General features: G+C 39.6%; 1 protein-coding gene across 2 annotated transcripts in view; it reads right to left on the bottom strand.

Moving 5' to 3' along the window:
• The window catches only part of TSHR (thyroid stimulating hormone receptor), a 114,605-nt gene that overhangs the window by 50,210 nt on the left and 38,131 nt on the right, over positions 1 to 26,264 (bottom strand). For both annotated transcript variants that reach the window (XM_084793195.1, XM_084793194.1), the window contains exon 2: positions 1,046 to 1,117. In XM_084793195.1, the coding sequence (XP_084649321.1) occupies positions 1,046 to 1,117 (72 nt within the window). The remainder of the gene's footprint in view (positions 1 to 1,045; positions 1,118 to 26,264) is intronic.

The following is a 26,264-nucleotide window of genomic DNA, read 5'->3' on the forward strand; positions in this document are numbered from 1 at the left end:
AATGACTCTCATAGAACTGTTTGTTGTCTGCGTCAGGTGGGATCAGTTGGAGCTGGTGATTTGATCCTCGTAAAACTCTGTCAAAGACTTCTGTAAAGAAGCCTGTTCCTTACCCATGTGATGATTTCTGTGCTGTTCAGTATGTACAGAGAAAAACTCTTTGTGGGAGGAGAGAGACACACACATACAGCAACAGACAGACACACAGACACAGAGCAATAGACAGATACACAGAGCCACCAACAGAAGAGGGGGGGGGAGGGAAAGAGGGAGGGAGGGTGGGGGAGGGAGGGAGGGTGGGAGAAGGCATAGACACAGGGACAGATTAACAAGACAGCCCTCAAACACTCACAGATTCAGACTCAAACAGTAGACAGAGAGAGGAAGGAAGGGACAGGGAGCTTGAAGTAGAAAATTCAAATCTGGACTTGCTCTTGGTTAAATGGTTCTAAGGAGGAAGTCCTTTTATTTCTTTCTTTAGTGGGACACCTGTGCATTGGTGACTAACTGCAGTTAATCACTAATGGGTATAAATCCACACAGAGACAGTGATTGTCAGCCTAATGTGCGAGTTCCTCTTTTCATCAGTTTGCATACTACATCGCTGTTTTTAAGGCTTAGAATTGCTATTAATTCATTTTCAAGTGAGAGAAATCTGAAATAAATGGCTACATTTGTGACAAAGTGTTTGCCTTGTGTTACCGGTGAAAGTAAGTCAATAAAAATGCAGAATGGATGGGTAATAGAGAAACACATAAATGTCTGGGGGTTCACAGCTAAAGTTTTTGTCACATCCTAAGATATGCTAAAACCACAAAAACAGTGAACTTGACATGACAAAATAAATTTACATTTGTTTTAGATTTATAAGGTCCTACAGGGATTCAGGTAAGTACTAAATAAATAAAAATTTCAAATATATTAAAAAATGCCAATGTCATTGACTTACGCAAATACAATAGAAATTGCTTTTCTTGACGGAACACATTTAAAGAGCAGTATGACTCAACTGGAAAATTCTCTGAATGCTAAAATAATTACTTACATCCTGGAAATGTTGGGCAGATTTGAAAACGCAAGACTGGGAATGGTCTTCAGGTGGGTCTCGATGAGCTTCCTAAAGAAACGACAGCCAAACAGAGTTCTCGTCATTGGTCTCTTCTAATTACAAAGAATACCTTATCTGAAGCATAGTGACCTCTTACAACACAGAATAGACAAAACCATCACGGGTTCTCCTCCAGTGACGTAAGAAGTGGGACTGTGATTCAGAGGCAGACAAAAAAAAATCCTCATACTTCATCTTTGGGATGACAGTAGAGTAATATACATTGTCCAACATTGCACTGCATTTGCACACCAAAAAGGAACAGAGAGTGTCCCTACAGAATGCTCATGAGAATGCCAACACGGCCTAGGTATGGTGGTAATTAGTTAATGCTTTCTCAGAAGTGTAAGTCTTCTTCGTTGGACCTGAAAATTGAAGGCACAGCATCCCTCAGCTTTCCTTTCTGGGACTTCTCATAAAATATTCCAGTATGATGCTTGATCTAGGCGTTCCTTTTTTTTTTTTTTACTTCTCCTCTTTAAATAGTGATTATTTGAGTAGAACCCTGTATATGATAGGTATGCCAAGTGTCCCAGCCCACTTTACAAAAAGACAATAATGTGCCCCATTAATCATCTTCCCTCGTCTCTGATTTTGACCTTTGAATATTGGCAATCACATATCAGTCACTTACTACCTACATATAGGAAATAAACAAATATAGTTCATCTTTCTTTCTAGATTTCCAGGTTATTTTACTATAATTTTTATTTCTTCTTCTTTTTCTCTTCATCCTCCTCTTCTCTCTCTCTCTCCTTCCTTTTTTCCATCTATGTTTTCTTTGAACGGTTTCCTTTGGCAGTACTTGAAAAATATCTGTAACGTGCTTAATCAAAACACCACCAGGCGCATGGAACTTGTAAAAGGACTGGGAACTTTTGTGAGATACAGAGTAGGTGAGTGAAAGAGGAAAAATTTTACCCCTTCTCATCCTCTGAGTATTTTACCCTGAAGTCCAATGTTGCCTTACATTAGGAAATTCAGTGTCTGGGTGGCTATCTTAATCTAGCTGTGTGGTGTTTTTTATTTGTGTGTTCACTATAATAACGTGATTTTTATTATTAAAGAAAACAATAAAATAAACTCAGATCCCATAAGTTGCCTTCAGTTGAAGCTACATCTCCTTATCTGAGCTGCTTTAAAGCTTATTGATTCAGATCCAAGATTCTGGAGGTAAAATGACATGAGAACAACTCATTTTATTAAAATCTCTGTGTAAAAAAATGAGGCCATGCAGAAGGAAAACAAAGGATAATATGCACAGCTGTTGGGTATTATGAAAGGAGATTGAGTTTCGTGAATCCCAAGGTGGTCTTACAGAGCTCTCCTGCTACAAACATTTTGAGGGCATACTTTTTATAAGACTGCACCTTGTTTTCAGGTGATGTGGATCTAAACTGCAACCTTCACTGACTACAAACTAGGCCAGTTAGCTGTATCCCAAAGAAAGAAACAGGTCAGGTCTGGTGGTGTACATTTAATTTTTCTGAAACTCAAGAAGTTGGGGCAGGACAGTTCTGAGTTTTAGTCCAGCCTGGGGTACATAGTAAGATCTGTCCCAATATAATAATAATAATAATAATAATAATAATAATAATAATAATAATAATAATAATAATACAAAAGAAGACTTTTAAAAAGTAAATAATAGATGTCAAATTAAATAGGAAGTTAGATATAAGTTGAAATGTTTTCTAGCAGTTTGTTGAAAAACAGAAATAACATTAAATAAAGTTCAATGTATCTTTCAATTAAAACTCAGATAGTATTTAGATACTTTTCTGAAGGGAGAGAGGAGAGGAGAGGAGAGGAAAGAGAAAGGAGGAAGAGGGAAGCTATGTGTATGTGACTTTAAGTTTATGTGCACCATGTGACTACAGGAGCCTGTGGAGGCCAGAATAGGGCATTGGATCCCTGGAACTAGAGTTTCAGATGGTTGTGAGCTGCCATCTGGGTGCTGGGAACTGAACCTGGGCCCTTTGCGAGAGCAGCCAGTACTCTTAACCACTGGCCCATCTCTCCATCCCCATAACAGCTGTTTCTTAAAGTCTTTCTTTTCTCAAACATCTTAAATCTGAACAAGTTATTCTTTCTTTGTGTGTCTGTCTGTCTGCCTCTATCTCTGTCTCTCTCTCTTACAGCCATCATGTATATATAGACCAATATAAATTATAGACTTAAGAGCAGCTGTCTTTTAAAAAAATATTTTATTAATTTATTCATATTACATCTCAGTTGTTAGCCCATCCCTTGTATCCTCCCATTCCTCCCTCCCTCCCGCTTCCCCCCTACTCCCCTCCCCTATGTCTGTGACTGAGGGGGACCTCCTCCCCCTGTATATGCTCATAGGGTATCGAGTCTCTTCTTGGTGACCTGTTATCCTTCCTCTGAGTGCCACCAGGCCTCTCCATCAAGGGGACATGGTCAAAAATGGGGCACCAGAATTTGTATGAAAGTCAGAACCTCCCTCTCCACTCAACAGTGGAGAATGTCCTGTCCATCGGCTAGGTCTGGGTAGGGGTTCAAAGTTTACTGCCTATATTTTCCTTGGCTGGTGCCATAGTTTGAGCAGGACCCCAGGACCCAGATCTGCCCATCATAATGTTCTTCTTGTAGGTTTCCAGGACCCTCTGGATCCTTCTATTTCCCCATTCTCCCATGCTTCTCTCACCTAAAGTCCCAATAGGATGTCCTTCCCTCTGACCCATTTTCCTGGTAAGTAAAGTCTTTCATGGGAACATGCCCCTTAGGCTAGTGTCTTGATATAAGTGAGAGTATACCATTTGTCTCTTTTTGCTTCTGGTTTAACTCACTCATTATATTCATTTCTAGTTCAATCCATTTGTCCACAAATTTCCAGACTTCCTTTTCAATAGCTGAATAGTATTCCATAGTGTAAATGTACCACAGTTTCTTTATCCATTCTTCTACTGAGCAACACTTAGGCTGTTTCCAGGTTCTGGCTATTATGAATAAGGCAGCTATGAACATGGTTGAGCATATGTCCCTGTTGTATGGTAAAGCATTTTCTGGGTATATTCCAAGGAGTGGAATAGCTGGGTCTTGAGGAAGCCCTATTCCCAGTTTTCTGAGAAAGCACCAGATAGATTTCCAAAGTAGTTGTACTAGTTTGCATTCCTACCAGCAACGAAGGAGTGTTCCTCTCTCTCCACATCCTCACCAGCATGTGGTGTCACTTGAGTTTTTGATCTTAGCCATTCTGATGGGTGTAAGATGGAATCTCAGTGTTGTTGTGATTTGCGTTTCTCTGATGACTAAGGAGGCTGAGCATTTCTTTAATTGTTTCTCAGCCATTTGATATTCCTCTGTTGAGAATTCTCTGTTTACTTCCGAGCCCCATTTCTCAATCGGGTTATTTCGTTTGGTGGTGTTTAATTTCTTGAGTTCTTTATATATTTTGGATATTAGACCTTTGTCAGATGAAGGGTTGGTGAAGATCTTTTCCCAGTCTGTAGGCTGTCGCTTTGTCCTCGTGACAGTGTCTCCTGCCTTACAGAAGCTTCTCAGCCTCATGAGGTCCCATTTATTAATTGTTGACCTTAAGGCCTGGGCTGTTGGTGTTCTGTTCAGGAAGTTGTAAGAGCAGCTGTCTTAGTAACAATAAAATATGTCCAAGAAATCTTCTAGGAGAATGAAGAGAGTAGTGCCAGCCATCTTAGCATAAGATGAAAATAAAAAGCCTACTTGTTGGGTGAATTTAATGTGGTGATAATCATAACACAGACTAATTTCAGTAACATTAAATGAAGTGTCAGAATGAAAAACGATGGCATGAATTGAAATTCAATCACAATCTGACTTACAGGTTCTCTGCTGTGTACACTCATAGTTGTGTGTAGATGAAACACAAATACGCCTCTGCAGCTGAGGTCTGAATTAATTTATTTTTACTTTTAGTATAAATGGGTCTTGGCCACTTCTCTACAATTCACCTCATATTTTCATACACTTTGCTCCCTTTTCTAGTTTGACAAATGTGGCTAATTGGGATGAACTCAATAAACACGTTGAAAGGACTACTTCCCAATGCTTACGCAGGCATCTGTAGTTCTTCAGAAAAGAAGATAGGTAAAACTACGGCATTTAATTAGTGAAATAACAAAGATAAAAAGTCTACATACAGACCTCATAGTCCTGCTTTTCTCCTAATGAGACAAGCCCAGAGACCAAACTGTATCCTGTTTTAAGTTAATGTCCCGTCCTAAGTTGTCTCATATTGTGGGACCGTGGCTTTGGGCTGTGCCTTGCCCTGGACCCACTGTGAAGGCAAATGTAGAGTTAGGGCGACTGGGCATCCTGATTGTGCACTCGCTTATGCATACTGTCCCTCCCTCGCTGCCTGCCCAACCATTTCTCCACGAGGCTCTTGTTAGTGTCTCCAAGATGGGTTTTGGATTTGCCAAACCCCTTTATAAGTTCCTATTTCAAATGTAGCCACATTGACTACATCTCTTTTTTCTCCATTACTACTCTTGATTTGGTGTGTTGGGGACAGCTGGCCAAGCCTTTCTTATTGGAACTCTCAGAGGCAAGGCTTCTGATCCATTGCTACAGTAACGCTTGGAGTTTGAACTTTGGTCACAAATATTTGAAGATGCCAGAACTACTGATATGTTGTGGCTAGAGGCTCACAATGTATATCAAGAGGTTTTAGATCTCTTGTCTTACAGAGACAAGAGTCAGGTTATCTGCCCTGCCTTCTTGGGACCACTCATTCAGGACCATCTGAGCTGGTGAGCTCTGAGCTGTAATTCCTAAGGCCACAAACCTACCTTTTACTTTTGTGTTTCTGAGTTTAAATTGATAGGCATGGGGTAGATGGCAATGTTTGTATTTCTCAAATATCTGAATCTTGTAGATAAAAGGCAGAGACAGAAATAAATGGAAAATGTCATGGATTGACCTGTAGATTTTGTGGGATAGGGTACAGTTTAGAATGGTCTGTTTGTTTTTTACAGCAGCAATAGGGGAAGGAAATCCAGCCAGTGGTAGTAGAGGCAGCTGACTTCTATGTTCCAAATAAGAAAGGCCTATGCATTAGATTACTCATAGTAACCTCTCACACAGGCTTATTTCCCTGAAATTTCATTAGCATATGAGCACAACCAGTATTTTAACATCTTGTTCCTTATGGAGGATAGGTATTTTGAAGAATGTTTGGGCTCACAGAGAGAGAGAGAGAGAGAGAGAGAGAGAGAGAGAGAGAGAGAGAGAGAGAGAGAGAGAGAGAGATTCCCTGCTTTATTGGAAGTGTCTCTGCAGGGCAAACCTTTACTTGTGATCAAGAGGGTGCACTCCTCACAAAGGAGCAAGCCCACAGGAAGTGAACTAGGGTTTTCTTCTGATGAAGGTGTCATTTCCCCATTTGGCTGGAATCTGACCTCACATTCTTTTGAGATTTGTCAGTTTTAAAAGAATTAGTGCAAAGAAAACGAAGGGGAAAGGGGCCAATCACTAGAACATAGCAGAGCCTTTATGTAAACAAAGGTTTCTACAGGGGTGAGGAGGTTGGGGTGGGGAGTGCATGAAACATCTGTATAAAAGTCTTATACATTTGGGGAGATAAGAAAGAGATTTGAATTCCTTGTTGTGATGATTTGAATGACAATGGCCTCATACTCCACGTGAATAATTGGTCCCCAGTTAGTGCTACTCTTTCTGAATGGATTAGGACGTGCAGCCATGTTGGAGGAGGTGTGTCACTGGGGGCAGGATTTGAGGTTCCAAAGGATGCCTTTCCCAGTTAGCTCTCTCTTTGTACATGGTGGTTGGGTCTCAAGATGTGAGCTCTCAGCTCCTGCTCCACCACCATGCCTGCATGCCCACTGCCATGCTCCTCCTGCCCATGCACACTAACCCTCTGAAACTTTAAGACCCAAATAAAGATTTCTTTTTATAGATTGCCTTGGGCAGTGGAATATTAACCAAGACAGTTGCCTTAAGCACAAGTCTTGTAGTATTTGATAGAAAAGACTCATACTTGATGTTTCTTACATAGAGAAGCCATGGAGTTTGTATGTCCTTTCTGAAAGTGTTCTCACCTATGAGATAAATTGGTAAGAGGAGGACTAACAGGGGAAACGCATACAAATTCACTAACATGCAAAAATATGGAAGCTGTAGTACAGGGACACCAAGGAAGGCTACATGGAGGGGCTCTTGGATGGACAAGGACAGGTGTTAATGGGAGGGTAAGGGAAGGGGTCTCCTAACATAAATGAAAGCTCAAGTAGCAGCTCACAGAACACCTGGTAGTGCGTCAGGATCACTGTTTGGAGCAGGTGTGATCACTCACAACCTTCCTGTGGTTGCTAGGTGTTAAGGGGGCCTCACCAGTACGTCTCTGCTTGAACCTGTTCTTGCTCCACAAATGTAAGTAGAAGCAAATTTCTCTTACACATGAGCAGCCGTGTGTGTATGTGTGTGTGTGTGTATGTGTGTTGTGTGTGTGTTGTGTGTGTGTGTGTTCACCTGTGGGAGATGTAAGTTGACTAGAGCTCTGGGCAATCATAAAGAATGTGAAGTACAGGTGGATGCACACAACTGAGTCCAAGGATGCTCTTTGGCATGACTAAGCCTATATATTCCAGTCACAACAAATTTCTCATTCACGTGGCAGAGATTTACCTCTTGGCAAAGAAGCTGAGAATATTCTGTGATTCTATATCAGATTTATTTGTTTAATAGCAAAGTCTGCATCCCAAAGGCCTTTCTGTATATTCAAGGCTGTAGCAATCTATCAACCAGTATTACATTAGTCTATATGAATACACTGGCAGTAGAGAAAGAGGAAATTGGTGTAAATAATTCATATAGATTTTATGAATTTGTGGCTTAGACAATGTTAGTGTAATCTCAATGTAACATTTATCATTTGTATTGTGTTTATTTTGTGAGTTGAAATTCTTAGTGGTGAATATGTGTTAATATGCAATTTCAGCATGCTGTGGAAAGCTGTATACTAGTCATGGGATTTCACATCAGGACTGCAGACCAAGATAGATCACTCATGCAAACACCTGGGGTGATTTGCATATAGACTACTTTTAAATAAGAACAAATTTCAAATCTGTACTTTGCTAAAAAAGAAAGTGTGTGTGTATGTGTGTGTGTGTGTGTGTGTGTGTGTGTGTGTGTGTGTGTGTGTGTGTACGCGAGCGTGCGCACGCTGGTAGGATTTCCTTGCTGTGGTTGAATTATTTTCCAATAATATAAAAACTGCAGGCAATAGCCACAGTGTAAAGTGTAACATTGCAACATAAATGGAGCTATCGAACACTTAGTAGTCAAGTGTGCCTGTGAGTCATGAGTTTGGGACAGACAGAGTTTCCATTTGGGACTTAATTATTTTTATAATTTTTCCCTTAGAAGACCAAGCGATAGTTCAATCGATTTGACCTGTGGGAACTTTCCAGTTTAGAGCCATCAGGGAAAGAGCTGTTCCTATACAGCTCATGGTTTAATCTCCAGGTCCCTTAAAATATAAAAATTATTTCATTATTAAGAATATTTTTTATTAAAATGCTTTTTCTTAGTTATCTACATTAAGGTGTGAACATTTGAATGTATGTGCTTTAGGGTTTACAGATTCAGCCTTAAACAACTGCCCCTGCACCCCCTCCGACTATAACCAGCATGGTTGATCTTGGGATATGCTAGCTAGATTTTTCTGCATAGCTTTTCAGATCATATAGACAGAATCCATGGAGCTTTATACCTAGTCTCTGTGTCTTAGTTACTTTTCTATTGTTGTGAAGAAACAGCATGACCAAGGTAACTTATAAAAAGTAAGTGTTTAATTTGGGGCTTGGGGCTTACTTACAGTCTCTGAGAGTGAGTGAATCTGTCATGGTGAGAAGCACGGCAGCAAGCAGGCAAGCATAGTGGTGGGACAGTAGCTGAGAGCTTCCATTTGACTCACAAGAAGAAGACAGAGAGGAGAGGAGAGAGGAGAGGAGAGACAGACAGAGAGAGAGAGAGAGAGAGAGAGAGAGAGAGAGAGAGAGAGAGAGAGACTGGGGGCTTGGCTTGGCTTGAGTTTTTGAAACCTCAAAGCCCATCCCCAGCGACACACCTCCTCCAATAAATCCACACCTGCTAATCCTTCCTAAATAGTTTAGCCTATGGGGGGCCATTTTCATTCAGCGTATCCCACTCTGGGGTGAGAGATATTACCAGTTCTAAGATGTTATTTTATGATAACATAGGTATATTTCAGATAGAAGGAAATTCCTTTTGTCCTAACCCATCAACACGTGAATATTTCTAATCCTAGTCATGGAGGTTCAAATGGTCTTGCTGCCACACAGGACTGTACTTCAGTTAGCAATTCTCCCAGTCAATAGTTACTGTGCAAACCCACATCTGTCTATCTCTGTTTCTTTGGTCTCATGGTCCTTGGGTCTAATGATTCATGGACTAGGAATGGCGCCTTTTGGAACACTTATAAACTAAATTTTAAATAATAAAAATTTTAAAGGTAAATGTGTATTATATTTACTTATACATTTTCCATAACTATATAGTTATCATTGAATTACTGGTTTGAACAAGAGTACAGATCTTTGTGGTATAACTCTTCTCTGTAGAGGAAGTTGCATTGGCACCTAACTAGAAGCCCCACTCCTACTTATTACCATTCATGACATTGGACAGTACTCTGAAAACTACTGGAAGGAAAGGGTAATCATCAATATCACTCTGCTACAAACTCTGCAACCTATAACAGTGACAAGCCTGAAAGATATTCTGATGCGATAGTGGCTCAATGTTATGGGAGTAACCATCTGCATTAAATTCTGGTGCCCCCTATATGACCACTTCCTCTTGGTGGGGAGGCCTGGTGACACTCAAAAGAAGTGGAAGCAGACTACCCAGATGAGACCTGATAGGTTGTGATCATGGTGGGGGAGGAGATCCCCTTCTGTCACAGGCCTAGGAGAGGGAAAGAGTAAAAGAGGAAGGGAGGGGGAATGGGATGATACAAGTGAGGGGATGACGATTGAGATGTAATCTGAATAAATTATCTAGATACAAAAGTTAAAAAAAAATAGAGCCCATATAATAATATAGAACCCATACCTGACACTGCTAAAGTGTCCAAGAACCTGAGACTAGATAGGTCATGGGTCTAGGGTAAAACTTAATATTATAATTCTGCTAAAGGAATGTAGTAATAAAATGACTCATAGCAACATACTGTCAATACCTGTAGATCTGTGCCTTGTTCAACCCACATCAGAATTCTTCTAGTGGTGGGTTCAGCGTTAACACAGAGACCCACACTGATCAACATACAGAGTGAGCGACTTTGGAGCACTCAGCTCTAAATGGGATGTCCTCACCACACTCTCCCATCAAGGCTTAGGAATCTATGCAAAAGAGGAGGCTGAAAGACTGTAAAGGAGAGCGGTGATGGATGATCTTTCCAACAACAACAGGACTGATTTGCACATTAACTTATAGAGATTGTGGCAACATGCATAGGTTTAAGTCAGACAGGGTCCAAACACTAAGAGGGGAAGTGCACATTGTATCCCACCACTAGCCAAGAAGCTATTTGTATCTTTCCACTAGCCAAGAATTTATCAACCTCTGACAAGGGAGCATCAATTTTCTCCAATGCATGTCTCTGAGTATATCAAGCACTGCCCGGTCATTCCCTATGCCTACAAGTAGTTGGCCGACACAAAAGAAACAATAATATTTCTGTGGACTTCTTGTTTTATTTTGCTTTGGCTTGCCATTTTTTTTGGGGGGGGAGTATGTTATTGGTCTTTTGCTTACTTGTTTTGATTTTCATTTTTGTGTTTCTTTGGTGTGTGTGTGTGTGTGTGTGTGTGTGTGTGTGTGTGTGTGTGTGTTTGAAGAGAAAAAGATCATGAAGTTGGGTGAATAGGATCTTGGAGGAGTTGGGGGAGGGGAAAACATGATCAAAATATATTGTATGAAAAATTCAATTAAAAAAATAAATGTGTTTCAGGGAACTGGTTTCAAGTACAATCTGAAGGCTTCTGTTTATTGATGAGGTCTGAAGGATCCAGAAGTGGAGGTGAAGGGAGCAGGGCCGTGAGTCAGAGGCCAACTTTCTAAGTTGAAATGAACTAAGGAGTTGTGATATTCTTTCTCTTCCTAAGTTAGATATTCTGAGATGGCAAAGTAGCGAATTAAACTGTACAAAACCTCAAGTGATTTATCAGTAATTTAATGCATGGGATCTTATCTAAAAAGACATCCATCTGGGCATACTAGCACATGTCTGTAATCTCAGAGTCAAAGTAGATGCAGGAGGATTGAAAATTCAAGATCAGTTTCATCTACACAGGCTAGCCTGAGCTAAATAACAACTTCCTTTCTTAAAAGAAAATTGGGGGCCGAAATTGTAGTTTCGTGGCAGAGCATTTGTCTAGCCCTCACAAGATCCTGGATTTCATCTCCGTAACAAGAACAACAGCAATGTTCATAGAATACAGCGGGCGTTCTGTTTTCTCTTAGACAAATGGCAGTGTTGGCTTTGGCACAGGCTTGTTTTTCCGCCTGGGTTCTTGTGTGCCTTGTGGCAATTTGAACATTTTACCACCTCTTGTTAAAATGTAAAAGCATTACATGTTAATTATATGCAGGGAGAAAAAGGCTTGGCTTAAGGACCTTTCAAACCATTAGCACAGTGAGGTAGACATTCAAGAAAAAAACATGCATGCACTTAGCATCTGCATGTGTTACTCAGAGGCAAGCAGTTGAGGAAGTGGGTAGAAGTGTGAGTGCATGCACTTTTGAGTGCATGTGTGCGTGTGTGTTGTTGGCTGTCGCCATTGTTACTAGGGAAAAGAAAAATGATTTCATTTTAAAATGCCAAAGAAGAAAGTTCTTATTCTTAATTTGTATTTCAAGAGTTAACCGGTCTGCATAAATTATTTTTTATTTCTGTGCTTGCCTTTCAGTTGTTTGGCATTAATCTCAAGCCACATGTTCACCCTACCCACATTTCCTATTGCTCTTCAGTCATGCATGCAAATTCAAGTTTCTGTTTTCACTCTGGCAGAGGAACTGCTTTAATGTGGTTTGATTCTCTCCCTACTCCCTTCCTTCCTCCCTTTCCTTTTTTTCCTTCTAAACACAAGTCTGCTGGCAACGACTTCAAGTTTTTGCTCATTTGAAAGAGTCTCTCTTCAGCTTCATTATGGAAAGATATCGTCACTGTGCATATAACAGCCTAGGAAGGAAGGCTCATGTTCTTATAATGCCTTAAGTTCGATTACATTTTTAGTTTATGTGGCGTGCATGTTCGCACTCTCGGTAGACAATGAGATCACAGTTTTTCCTAGCTCTTATTGAGATCACTTTATGCTGATTTATAGCAAATCAATTAAATATACTCTATCATAGTGTTCCTCACATTTATTCTTTTCAGATTTTATAGAATTTTTAAATTTGTGAAATCAGAATTTCTAGATTCTAGATTTTGAAAAAATCTTGATTGCCTTAAGTTTTTTTCTTTTCTTTTGTTTTCTTCTTAAGCTCCAGTTCTGTGGAGCAGGGCAGTGATGGTGCACTCCTCTAATGCCAGCACTTGGGAGGCAGAAAAGCAGGTCATCTCTGAGTTTGAGGCCAGCCTGGTCTACAGAGTGAGTTCCAGAACAGCCAGGACTACAGAGAGAAACTATGTGTTGAAACAAAACAAAACAAAAACAAAACAAAAAAAACCAACAAAAAACAAACAAAAATGATGTATGTTAGGTCACTAGATAGATAATACCTAGATCACTGATACATCTTTAATTTTTAAAAGGAATTTTGAAACTGTGTTTTGATTATATACACCTTCCATTTCTCCAGCTCCTCCCAGACCCATGCCCAGTTCTCTATCAGCCCTCATAAACGCCAACCTTCATGGGCTTAAAAGAAAACCTAGAGTTCAGCTTGTGCTACCCACATTCTCATGAATGTAGGGCCTTCCACTGGAGCATGGTCTACCTGCCAGTAGCCAAACTCTTAGAAAATAGCAGACTCCTCCCTCCCCAGATGCCATCAATGGTCCATAGTTCCTCAGTTAGAGGTGGGAAGTCAGGAGCCCCTCCCCCTTTTGTGGTAGAATGTAGACTGGCTCATTAAAAGAATTCCTTTAATTACATGTATGTATGTGTGTGTGTGTGTGTGTGTGTGTGTGTGTGTGTGTGTGTTCATTTGCACACATGCCACAGTATGCATGTGGAAGTCATAGGGCAGCCTGTAGGAGTTGCTTCTCTGGTTCCTCGTGTGGGTCCCATGGGTAGAACTCCTATGGAGAAGAAGCGTGGCAACAAGCGCTTTCAGCCGCTGTGCCATCTTGTAGGCCCTTCTTAGATGTTTTCAACCCTTTTTCTCTTTATGTTTAGTTTGAGATGACTTTCTGTTCCTAAGTTTATAACTTTTGGCTCATTCCCCACCCCACCCCCCCAGTGCCTAATCCTCTTATAATTGTATCCACTCCACATTTGTATTTTATATATTGTTAACCTTAGCTATTTTACTTGAGTCTTTTTTGGAGTCTGTTTTTTTCCTCTTTATGGTAGTCACTATTTTATTATGATTTAGAAGACTTTACATGATGCCATGGCTTGTGAAGTCATGACCATTGCTGGGGCCTGTTGAGATCTAATGGCATTTTTCTCCTACTTATGGGTCAGACTTTTGTCTTGTCTTGTTTTGTTTTGTTTTTCACTCCTACTATACAGAGAAGTATGACAGTAAGATGAATGCCATTGGGAGGGGGCGCTCTGTGTTAAGTGGACACAAATGCATCTCTCTATGCAATGAGATTGCTCTTAATGCTTGTTTGGCCACAGAATGTTTGTAGAAGTGAAGTTCTGGGAGCTTGACGTTTGACAAGAAGCCCTGTTGCTTTTGTGAGGGTCCTGTGGGGGAATTTCCTCTGGGTGCTTGATTCTGCTCTGTTAGTGTAATGATCCAGAGACTGCCATGCAGAGAGACCACAGAGGAGCTGCCAAGTGCCACCTGAGACTGACATTCAGATGAGTGTCACCAAGGCTGCAGACATGAACTACACCCATCTTAGGCTCTCCAGGCCAGGCTGCTTGTCCTAATTAACACCACTAAGAGATTTCTGTTGATACCATGCAAACAATCCAGCTCTCATTCATAATAAGATGTAAATGTAATGACATAGTTCTTATTTTAAATCTCTTCATTTGGGACACATTCTTATGTGGTAGTAGATAACAAAAAGGTCCTTTATTAGCTGAGAATGGTGGCGTACACCTGTAATCCCAGCACTCGGGGAGGTAGAGGCAGATGGATCTCTGTGAGTTGAAGGCCAGCCTGGCCTACCAAGTGAGACCAGGACAACCAAGGCTAAACAGAGAAACCCTGTCTCAAAAAAACAAAACCAAAACCAATATCAAAAAATGTCCTTTATTCAACATTGTCCTCATAAACAATTTGCATTAATGAAATTACTCATTGGACTTTTCGCTTTCTGAATTTAGAAAATGTGGAATTAATTGAGTTTGTATTTTCATGTAGTTCTGTGGATAGCAGAGTACAGACTGTGTTTATATGCTTGCACGTAGAATGTCTACTTGGAAGAAAGGAAGAGACTATAAGTATCACGTTTTCTTTCATTAAACTAATGAGATGTGATGCTATAATTTAATACAAGAAGGCAACAAATGGGTGTGGATCCCCCTGGAAACACCTCACTACCACAAAGGGAAAGCACAGCATCAGCATCATCACTGTCAGTCCATTTGTTTGTTCCATGTGCTACAAGTGAAGCACGTAGCCTGCTGATAACCATGATCATAACAACAACAACAAAACCACAACAGTAAAAGCATATTTTTCCCAATAGGACTCTCATTTAAAAATAATAAATAAGAATCCATATGATTTTACATTTTGAATGGAGTAATCTAAATATCTGGAATGTTTATAATCATCTCTGCCTGGAAGGCCATTGCTTGTCCTAGTGAAAAGCACTTTTATTTCTCATAAAGTCCTTTACTGAATGATAGCATTAAGCATAGAAAATGTGGCTTTACAAAAATGGGGAAATCTTGATAACATGAATTTAATTCACATTTACCTCTGCTTGGTTTTTTTCAATGGAGCTTACATTTGCCCTAATCCATTGAGAAAGACAGAAAAGAAGATAACATACTTTATACTGTATCACAATTCACTATCAGTATCGAGTTGTAAAACAAAAACTTCAGACTTTTAAAACAATATATTTTACTGTGACAACCTTGAACTCAATCCTTGAAGTAAAATATTGGACCTGTTGTTAAAATTAATGAATTGCTTTTTAAATTTTTTTTTTAATTACGCAAAGGATCAGTGTACTTTGTATGGTCTCTTGGTCAGGAAACTCGGTGAACGTCGAGCATCTATTCTGTATGGGCATCACACAGCAGGCAGCAGAAGGATCCCTGTGAAAGTGAGTTTTCTTTTCTTTCTCTCCCAAGGGTCCTTGAGTGTTCACACTGGAATGCCAGTGCCTTGGTTATTTGTTCGTTTGTTTGTTTTTAGCCAGGAGTTTATATCCACCCCTCTTTGTGCTCTCAATGTTGCTGTAAACGTGCTCCCTTCGTGGTAGGGTGCCAGTGTCTGCAGCAAAGGCTGCACTCAGGAAAACAGCAGCTTTCTGCTTGACTTCTGACGACACTGCTTAATTCCTAGCACATACATCCATCTTCTACTTTGATCCACAATAAAAACACATTTGGAGGCAGTTCTAATGAATTACTTTTACACGTCCAAGGCTTGGAAATTCCAGACATTGCTGGGAAGTCTCAATAAACTACGTAGCAGACAACTGGCAAGAATCTAAAGTCCCCGAGTGTGTTTTTGTGAGAAAGGCCAACTTACTATTTCATCTGCTTTTCTTTAGAAAAATGCCACATATCTTGATCAAACTCACCAGTGACCAGGTACCCCAATTTAGGAACAGTTCAGCAATTTAAGAATGGCTTGTATTCATTTCTAACAATGTTAGAAATCAAACGCAGGGCTTTGCCTGTGCCAGACAAGCATTCTACCACTGAGCTACGTATCCCACCCTTAGAGATAGTTTATTTCCATAAAATATACATCCAGAAACTTAGACTAATTTGAAGTTTTTCCTCACCAACGTATTTTGAAACCTAAACCCATGTTGTGTATATTTTTCTTTTTTCTTTCCATTATAAGCACAAGTAATAATTAATATTCATTGGAGGTTTTTATGCCCTGGATGCTAGGCAGTCCCATTCCCAACTCTCTACACGGTAGTTTTTCAGTTGTGTTTTCTATGTTGTCTCTGCATTCTAGACATACCTTACTGGAGAATATGTCATCTATCTTATTTCTCGCCGACAGGGCCACCTCATAGGTGAATGGCACACTCATAGAACCCCGCATTGAACCTCTGTTCACTACCTTTTCTCCTTCATGTGCTTCCATGAAGAGACTTGTGGATTAAATCTAGTTGCTGTGTGCACCAACAGCGACTGGTACTTCCTTTTCTAGCACTCACGGTATAGTCTGGTGTATCTCTCCACTAGATTGTCATCTTCACTCAGATCAAAACCCAGTTTGGAATGGTACCAAAATATCTCCTCGTGTCACTGTCACATTTGGCACATAGTAGTAACACACTGAGCCATTCATCCATTCAAAAATACATATTAAATGCTTCTTATATGGCTGCCCAGTGTAGTACACGCACTTACTATATGTTAATGAGCTTGGTTTAGCATTGGTGACTGGCATGCCTAAGCCATCCACATTTTATCACTTGTCCAATCTCGCACAACTGGAGTAATCCTTTTTATATAATGTCTCACACCACTGGTTTTTTTTTTGGAGTCGGAAAATGTGTTTGTGGTCTGATATGTAAAACCATGTGTCTGCCATGGAGCTCAGAAAATGTGGTCATTATTTATTAGTTTAAAGATGTCTGTGTTGTGGGCTCTTTCCTTTTCAATTCTTCTGCCCCTCAAATCACCTTTTATATAATGATTTACAGTGTCTCTAACATCTTGACATCTATTTTCACAAATACAGTCTACTTGAATTTCTAAATTGGTTTGCGAAACACATCTAATATTGGCTATACTCAGCGTCTGAGTTGGCTAGAGTTAGTGTGGGATTTCAAGTGTCTTTTTCTGAATAGTAATTGAACACTCAGGGGAGCCTCCTAAAGCCATTTTACCTACTTTACAGTAGAACACAGACCAGTCTGAACTGCTCCTAAGGCGCCTCCAGTCTTTGTGGGAAGGTTTCCCCTGTCCCCGCGTAAAGACTTGTTTCTAGGTAAGAATGTTTAAGAGTGCGGTTTGCATACTCTCTCCTTCCCTACCCCCAAGCAGCTTTGTACATTTCTCTGTGGCCTTCTCTTCAGACTCCTGATGCGCCAGGTCCTCAGGCAACTTTCTTTCCATTTCTTCACCCACAAACTATTTGATCCTAAATGTCAGTGCTTAAAATGTCCCCATTATGTCAGCCCCACACTCTGCAGGCATGTCCTTTCTCATCTGTGCAAACCGAAGGGGAAGATTGGTCACAATATGAGGTCGTTTTATATTTTACTTTAATTCTTTTCAGTACTGAGATTGAACAAGGTCCTTATGCATTTACAGCTTGAACACGGGGCTAGGGACCCTGATCTCATTTTGTTGGTTCACTGATTAATTTGGTGTGTGTGTGTGTGTGTGTGCTCACTCACGCGCGTGTGCGCCTGTATGTTCATTTAGGTATGTGACTATGGGTGTGTGCTTGCCAGAGCACATGTTTGTAAGTCAGAGAACAAAGGCAGATGTCAGTCCTCACCTTCCACCTTGTCTGAGACAGGATCTCTCTGTTGTTTTTCCACCGTGTACAACAGTTATCTGGCCCATGAGCTTCTGGGAATTCCCCTGTTTCTGGCTATTTTCCCCATAGGAATGCTAGGATTGCAGACACTTGCTCTACAGTGTCTGGTTTTCTGGGGATTCATACTCAGGCCTGTATGCTTGTACAGCAAACACTTTTACCTCCTGAGCCATCTCGCCAGCCTGACTTAATATTTTAGCTAAAAAAATTTTAAACTAAATCCAAGTATAAGCTTAAGGTGAAATTAAATTATGTAGGTAGACTATTTAATAGTTAAATACTGAATTAGGTCTAGAGAGATGGATCAATAAGTAAGAGATCCTGGAGGTTCAGTTCTCAGGACGCATCTGGAGAAGAGCTCAGTAGTTAATAGAACCTGTAGGTTCAGTTCACAAACCCCTTGAACTCAATTCCAGGGGATCCAGCGCCCTCCTCTGCCCTCTGAGGACACCAGGCACGCATGTGGTACACATACACGCATGCAGGCACTCACACATACACATGAAATAAAAAAAAAATAGAGAAATCTTTTTTTTAAAAAAAGGAACTATATTTTGGATGAGAATTAAATTATTTATTGAAGAATGTTTTAGCAGTTATTATAAACTACAGTTTGTGTTAATCAGGGAGATAAAGATAGAGGAAGGGGAGACACAACCCAAATCCAATTCTTTTCCTACCTTACCTACCTAATGTTCCATGTCTTATCAACTGTTACATCTTTTTAAAAATAATTTATTTTATATATAATTTTTATTTTTTAAAAAATTTATTCCGATTATATCCCAATTATTATTCCCTCACTTGTTTCTTTCTGTTCTCCCCTCCCTCCCTCTTTCACTCTATTCCCCTCCCCTAGGCCTGTGACAGAAGGGGACCTCCTTCCCTACCATATGATCACAGCCTATCAGGTCTCATCTGGATAGCCTGCTTACCCTTCCTCTGAGTGCCACCAGGCCTCCCCACCAAGGGGAAGTGGTCAAATAGGGAGCACCAGAGTTCATGTCAGAGTCAGTCCTTCCACATCCCCCACAACCATGGAGAATGAGATGCTCACTGGCTAGATCTGAATAGGGGGGTCTAGGTTTACAGCATGCATTGTCCATGGTTGGTACAGCAGTTTGTGTAAGCCCCCCTGGGTCCAGATCTGCCATCCTTGATGGTCTCCCTGTGGGGCTCCTGGATCCTCTGGGTCCTTCTATCTCCCCAATCTTCTATATCACTCTCACCTGGAGTCCAATAGCAAGTCCCAGCCTCTGTCCCGATCCCCTGCTGAGTAAAGACACTCAGAGGACATCCATGTTGGGCTAATATCCAATTATAAGTGAGTATATACCATGTGTGTCTTTCTGGGTCTGGGTTACCTCACTCAAGATGGTCATTTCTAGTTCCATCCATTTGCCTGCAAAGTTCAAGATTTCCTTGTTTTTCATAGCTGAATAGTATTCCATTGTGTAAACGTACCACAGTTTCTTTAACCATTCTTCGGGTGAGGGATGTCTAGGTTGTTTCCAGATTCTGGTTATTATGAATAAGGCTGCTATGAACATAGCTGAGCAAATGACCTTGTTGTATGGTGGAGCATCTTTTGAGTATATGCCAAGGAGTGTAATAGCTAGGTCTTGACGTATCCCTATTCCCAATTTTCTGAGAAAGCACCAGATTGATTTCCAAAGTGGTTGCACAAGTTAGCACTCCCACGAGTAATGAAGGAATGTTCCCCTTTCTCCACATCCTCACCAGCATGTGCGGTCCCTTGAGTTTTTGGTCTTAGCTATTCTGATGAGTGTAAGATGGAATCTCAGAGTCATTTTGATTTGCATTTCTCTGATGACTAAGAATGTCGAATGACTGAGAAACATTAAAGAAATGCTCAATTGTTGAATCTTATTCCTGTTTATCTCCTTAACCCTTTGCTATTCCCTTCTTCTCAGTTATTTAAATTTGAGGTTATCCACACATATTTCTGATGTACATATAATGTTATGACCATGCCTTCATAACACAGCAACAAACTTTCTTCAGTACACAGATATTTGCAAATGGATTTTGTGAAAACTGAATCTCCATATTCAAAAAGAATAAGACATCTTCTTATACCAAATGTAAAATCCCACTCAAAATGGATTTTTAAAAAATCTATGATTAAGACTTTCAACCCAACCCGTGGAAGAAAATATCATGGAAAGCTTCTTGATACTGCTCTTAGCAATGAATTTTTGGAGATAGCCTCAGAAAAACAGGCAAGAAAAGAAAACAAAGTGGGAGAGAATTGGACTAGATCAAATTGAAAACCTTCTGTGTAACAAATGAAATAATTAACAGAATGGCAAATCATCCTGTAAGCTAGAAGAGGATATTTGCTAACCATGTATCTGGTAAATTAATACTCAGATTGTATAAGGAACCTGAGAACGCAACAGCGAGTATACCCTAAGATTGGGCAAAGAGCAAGACCAAAATGTATGTGACAAAATGCTCAGCATTAATAATTATCAAAGAAATGCAAATCAAAGCCACTCTTGTCAGCATAGCTTTTAGCAAAAAGACAGAGCTGACAAGTGTGGAGAAATAAAAGCAAGAAAGAACCCTTCTATGTTGTAGATGTCAATACAAAGTGGAACCACCATTATGGAAAGTACAGAAGTCCCTAAAGGTAAGTAGAAATGGAGCTACCATATGGCCTATCAACCTCACCTCTGGAATAAAACTAAATGAATGAGGTCAGCATTTTGTGAAGATGACTGTACTCCCATTTTCAATGCAGTAAAATTCATAATGGACAAGACATGGAAACAGCCTAATAGCTATCAAAAGATGAATGGGTAAGGTAGATGTGCTGTAATTACACAAAGGAACAATATTTAGCTTTCAAAAAATCAGTATAAAGCTCTGCCATTTGTGACAATACAGATGAACCTGAATTGTCATTCATTATATTAAATGAAATAAGCTAGGTAATGAAAGACCTAAAATGATAAATGTAGTTTTAGAAACGGGAAATGGAGTGGTGTTTACCAGTGGTAAGGGCAAGATCTAGGGGCAAGGAGAATGCCAGGGAGGTGTAAAAAAGACACAGAATTTCAGCTAAATAAGCTTTCTGGAGATCTAGCATACAAAGTGATGACTACAGTTAACAACAATGTATTGCACACTTAGAAGTTAATAGGAGGAGATTTCTTCAGTATACATATCAGAAAACATGGTATACATGTTAAGATGAGGCATATATTAGCTCAATTTGGTCGTACCAAAATGTATAAATATCTTAAACCATTGTGTTTTAGACTATAAATATAAACAAGTTATTAGTCAGTTAAAATAATTAAAAATGCACATGATGGATTTTGAACACACATATAACACTGCTATAACTATATTTGTATGAAATAAAACTCTTGTTGGTCTTGAAAACTATGCACTAGAAGTTTAATACAAAATTTTAAATTGACAACAATTCTTCATTCTTTCCCCTTTTCATCCCCTTTACCACAAAATATAACTCTCTACCATTTTCTTCTTTCAATTAGCCAACGTCTTTGGCAGCCTTAGGCTTTCAGAACTAATTTTAAAAGACACTCCCCTGACACAGTCCAGACTTCATAACTAGAAAACTCAATTATTTAAAGTTTCTCAGACAAAGGATTTAGGTTGCTTGAAACATTCAACTTTTGTGCTTCAAAAAACGTACACATGAGACAAAGAAATTTTAGTTTATATCAAAACCGTGAACATGTCTCAAAACCAGACCGTTTCTCTATTCCTCTCACATAAACAGAGTCTGAGGACTCCATCTGCAGCAACACTCAGATCACCAGTGCATGGTGTGATTAAAACAAAGGTAAGGATTGTATTGAAGGTTTAGTTTTCAGGAAGGGACTATCCCAAACGCAATTGAACTCAAGGATGTGTTCTCTTCTTTTAGATTCTCTTTGGTTCTTTACTGTCATTACAGTTGGCTGAGACTCTGTGTGATGAGCCAAGTATGTGGAGAGCTTTTAGGCAACAGTGTTCTGCAACTGTGTTCTACTAAAGCACCGTGACTAATAATGACAGGAAATATGACTCAGTCTCTAAGTTGGTGTGGGAACTCTAAGACAGAGTCACCTCAGCTTGATGGCCATCTTGCTCCCACACAATGAAACTGTGATCGCAGAAGGATATGGAAAGATCTTATAGCATTGAGTATAGGATGCCGTTGTTGACTCAGACCCTGAGCCTTCACAGAGAAGAGAAGAAGAATGCCAAAGGTGAGATGGAAAGGAGAAAGCAGAGAAGGAATCTACCAAAGGCTATGGGCTATGTTTTCAGATGTTATCTGGCTTTTCATAAATCATGTCATTTATTCTCCTTCATATCTGTTTGGCACAACATTCCACCATTCTAGATTTTATCATTTATAGAAATGTTGGTATTTGGCATCGTGTCATCCAGTGAGGTCACCTTAACGTATGCTTTGGTTGCTGGTACCTAGCCACTCTGCTCAACCCTGAGCTCAGTTCATTTGATATCTACCAGGATGATAAACATTCCCTTGCAGGGAGACCCTTTGATAGAGGCCAGCCCTGACATTGTTCTCACTACTTTTCTAGACTACAAGCAAAAGAAACACAGTTTCTTCTCATAAGAGGTCCCAGAACCTTTGACAAAAAAAATGGATCTCAATTTGGCTATGGGAATAAAGCAATTGAGTCATCAGGATGTTATAAAAGTATTTATTTGTTTCCTTCGTCAAATTATGATTAATTTTATAGATTCATATTCTACCTGTTGCAATACTGAATTGAGTATTAGAACACAACTTTTCCCACATAGTACTCAAGGGTGGAAATGTTTCCATAGGATTAATTCATGAAGATCTTTTCATCAAGGACTAGTGTTGAATAAAACCCTAAGTCAGGCCAGGTAAATATAAACAGTGCCATATATATATATATATATATATATATATATATATATATATATATATATATATATGTTAGTGTTCAATAAAGAGTGGTTACACATTTCTATTAGTTTGAAAACTCCTAGAGAACAAATAAGTATGTTTTTCTTTATAGTCACACTGCTATCTCAAGGGTACCTATTTAATACATTTTATATAAACATGTTTATTGAGGGGAACATACCTATATCTGTTTATCATCATATATATCTTTAAATTTAAAAAAATTTAAATTTTAAATATTTTTTTAAAAATTTAATTTTTTAGTAAGAAATACATAGGAAAACTATCTTAATTCATATTTTCCCATGTGACCAATACTCTTTTAAGGATGAGGAGAAAAAGAAAGAGAAGGTGGAGTGTAGGCTCAATTTTCTTAACAGTTTTATTTTATTATGAACTCACTAAGAGAGCATACCTCACTTACAATCTGACTAACCCAAACAATAGGAAAAGGATATTAAAGAACACAGTAACAAAACTTTAAGGATATCAGTTCCGAGGAACAATCCTCCTGGCATAGTCAGCAGGATTTCAGCAGACCAGCAATCCCACCAAACATGCTGCTGGAACCTGGAGCAACCGGAACCAGGACCTCAGCAGGAACCTAAAGCCTCTGAAGCCTTCCCTGGAGCAGTTCTCTTTAGGAGCCTCTCGAAGTACAGAGACGAACAGACAAAAACCATATATATCCTCTCAGAGTCTGTACTAGGATGTTTTCAGGCAGCAATATCCAAGCTTCCCAGGAAGTGGTTTGACTTCTAAGTGGAAAAACATCCTGCTCTCTCACAAGTCGCCATCTCACACTTGGGATCAACACAAAAGTGGTGGTGGTGGTGGGGGGGGGGGAAGAATGGGAATTATTATTTTCACTTAATTTTTCTAAAATCTTAATTTATTCAGATTACATCCTGATTGTCATCCCCTCACTTGTATCTTCCCATTCCCACCCTCCCTCCCTCTTCTGTACTCTTCCCCTCCCCTTAGACCTCAGACAGAAGGGGACCTCCTCTCTCACCATATGATCACAGCCTATCAAGTCTCATCTGAGTAGCCTGCTTCCCCTTCCTCTGTGTACCCACCAGGCCTTCCCACCAAGGGAAAGTGACCAAATTGGGGCCACCAGAGTTAATGTCAGAGGCTGTCCCTGCTCCCCCTACAACTGGGGATCTAGGTTCACTGCATGCGTTGTCCTTGGTTGGTACCACAGGCCCTCCCTTGGTCCAGATCCACTGATCTTGATGGTCTCCCTGTGGGGTTCCTGAACCTCTGGGTCCTTCCATCCCCCCCAATTCTTCCATACTACTTTCAGTACTCTGCCCAGAATCCGGAAGCATCTGTCCCAATCCTCTGCTGGGCGGAGACTCTCAGAGGACCTCTATGTGGGACTAACATCCGCTTATAAGTGAATATATACCATGTGTGTCTTTCTGGGTCTGGATGATCATTTCTAGTTCCATCTATTTGCCTGCAATTTTCAAGATTTCTTTGTTTTTAACAGCTGAGTATATTCCATTGTATAAATGTACCACAGTTTCTTTAACCATTCTTCGACTGAGGGACATATAGGTTGTTTGTAGAGTCTGGCTATTACGTACAAAGCTGCTATGAGCATAGTTGAGCAAATATCCTTGTTGTATGGTGGAGCATCTTTCAGGTATATGCCCAGGAATGGCATAGCTGGATCTTGAGATAGAGAAATTTTCTGAGAAGGCACCAGATTTATTTCCAAAGTGGTGGTACAAGTTTGTACTCCCACTAGCAATGGAGGAGTGTTACCCTTTCTCTACATTCTCGCCTGAATGTGCTGTCACTTGAATTTTTGATCTTAGCCATTCTGGCAGATATAAGATGGAATCTCAGAGTCATTTTGATGTGCATTTCCCTGATAACTAAGGATATTGAGCACCTCTTTAGGTATCTCTTGGCCATTTGGTGTTCCTCTGTTGAAAATTCTCTGTTTAGCTCTGTACCACGTTTTAAAATTAGACAATTTGGTTTGGTGGTATTTAATTTCTTGAGTTCTTTATATATTTTGGATATTAGCCCTTTGTTTAATTTTTGTTTTGCTAAAGTGAAGTTATCTAGTTCCTGTGTTCTTCTGGGTGTAGTTAGCCTCCTTTGGTTGGTGTTTTCCTTCTCGTATTGTCTGTAGGGCTGGGTTTGTGGGTAGGCACTATTTAAATTTGTTTTTGTCATGGAATATATTGTTTCTCCATCTATGGCTATTAAAAGTTTTGCTGGGTATAGTAGTCTAGACTTGCATCTGTGAAGTTTTAGGGTTTGCAAGACCTTTTCCTAGGCCTTTCTGGCTTTCTGGTCTCTGCTGAAAAGTTGGGTGTAATTCTGATAGGTTTGCCATTATATGTTATTTGACCTTTTCCCTTGCTGTTTTTACTATTTTTTCTTTGTTCTATACATTTAGTGTTCTTATTATTATGTGGCAGAAGGAGGTTTTTCTTTTCTATTCTACTCTATTTGGTGTTCTGTATGCCTTTTGTAAGTTCATAGGCATCTCTTTCTTTAAATTGGGGAAATTTTCTTCTATGATTTTACTAAAAATATTTTCTGGGCCTTGGAGCTGAGCATTTTCTCTTTCCTCAATTCCTACTATGCTTAGGTTTCTTTTTCTTTCTTTCTTTCTTTCTTTCTTTCTTTCTTTTTTAATAGCATCCTTGATTTCTTGGATGTTTTGTATCAGGAATTTTTTTAGATTTAACATTTTCTTTGATGGTTCATCATGAAGTTTTTCTATAGCTATTTCTAGATGCACTACTTTTTAATTTTTTTGAAATTATAATATTTGTGTGTAATTTCTTCCTTCCCTTTAAACTGTTCTATACACACCTCCTGCTCATTCTCAAATTTATGACCTCTTGTTTCTTTCATTAATTATTTTTGTACATATATGTATGTATATATACATATATACATCTATAAACATACATACATTCCTATATACATCCATATACACACAATATATATTATGTATACACATATATTCCTAAATATAAAAGTAGAACTTTCTCAGTCTCTGTAACATTACTTAGATGTATGTTTCCACAACATGCATTGGTGTGTTCTTTCCCTTCTGCTCCTAGTGTTTATTAGTTACCTGTAGCTCTTTATTCAGGATGGAGGCTTCCTGAGCTCCCTGTCACTGACCTGTTCACATTATTATGTCTATTGGTGTTGTCCTTGCTCAGCTTAGGTCTGGGCAGCCATGTTGGTAGACTTTAGAGTATAGCTTCTGACATTCTTAAGGCACGCAGTCTTACAGCAAACTCCCTGATCCCCTGGCTCTTCCACCCCCTCTTCTATACTGATATATCATATCTA

This window comes from Acomys minous, assembly GCF_964271855.1.
Source record: "Acomys minous genome assembly, chromosome: 8".
Taxonomy (NCBI): Eukaryota; Metazoa; Chordata; class Mammalia; order Rodentia; family Muridae; genus Acomys; species Acomys minous.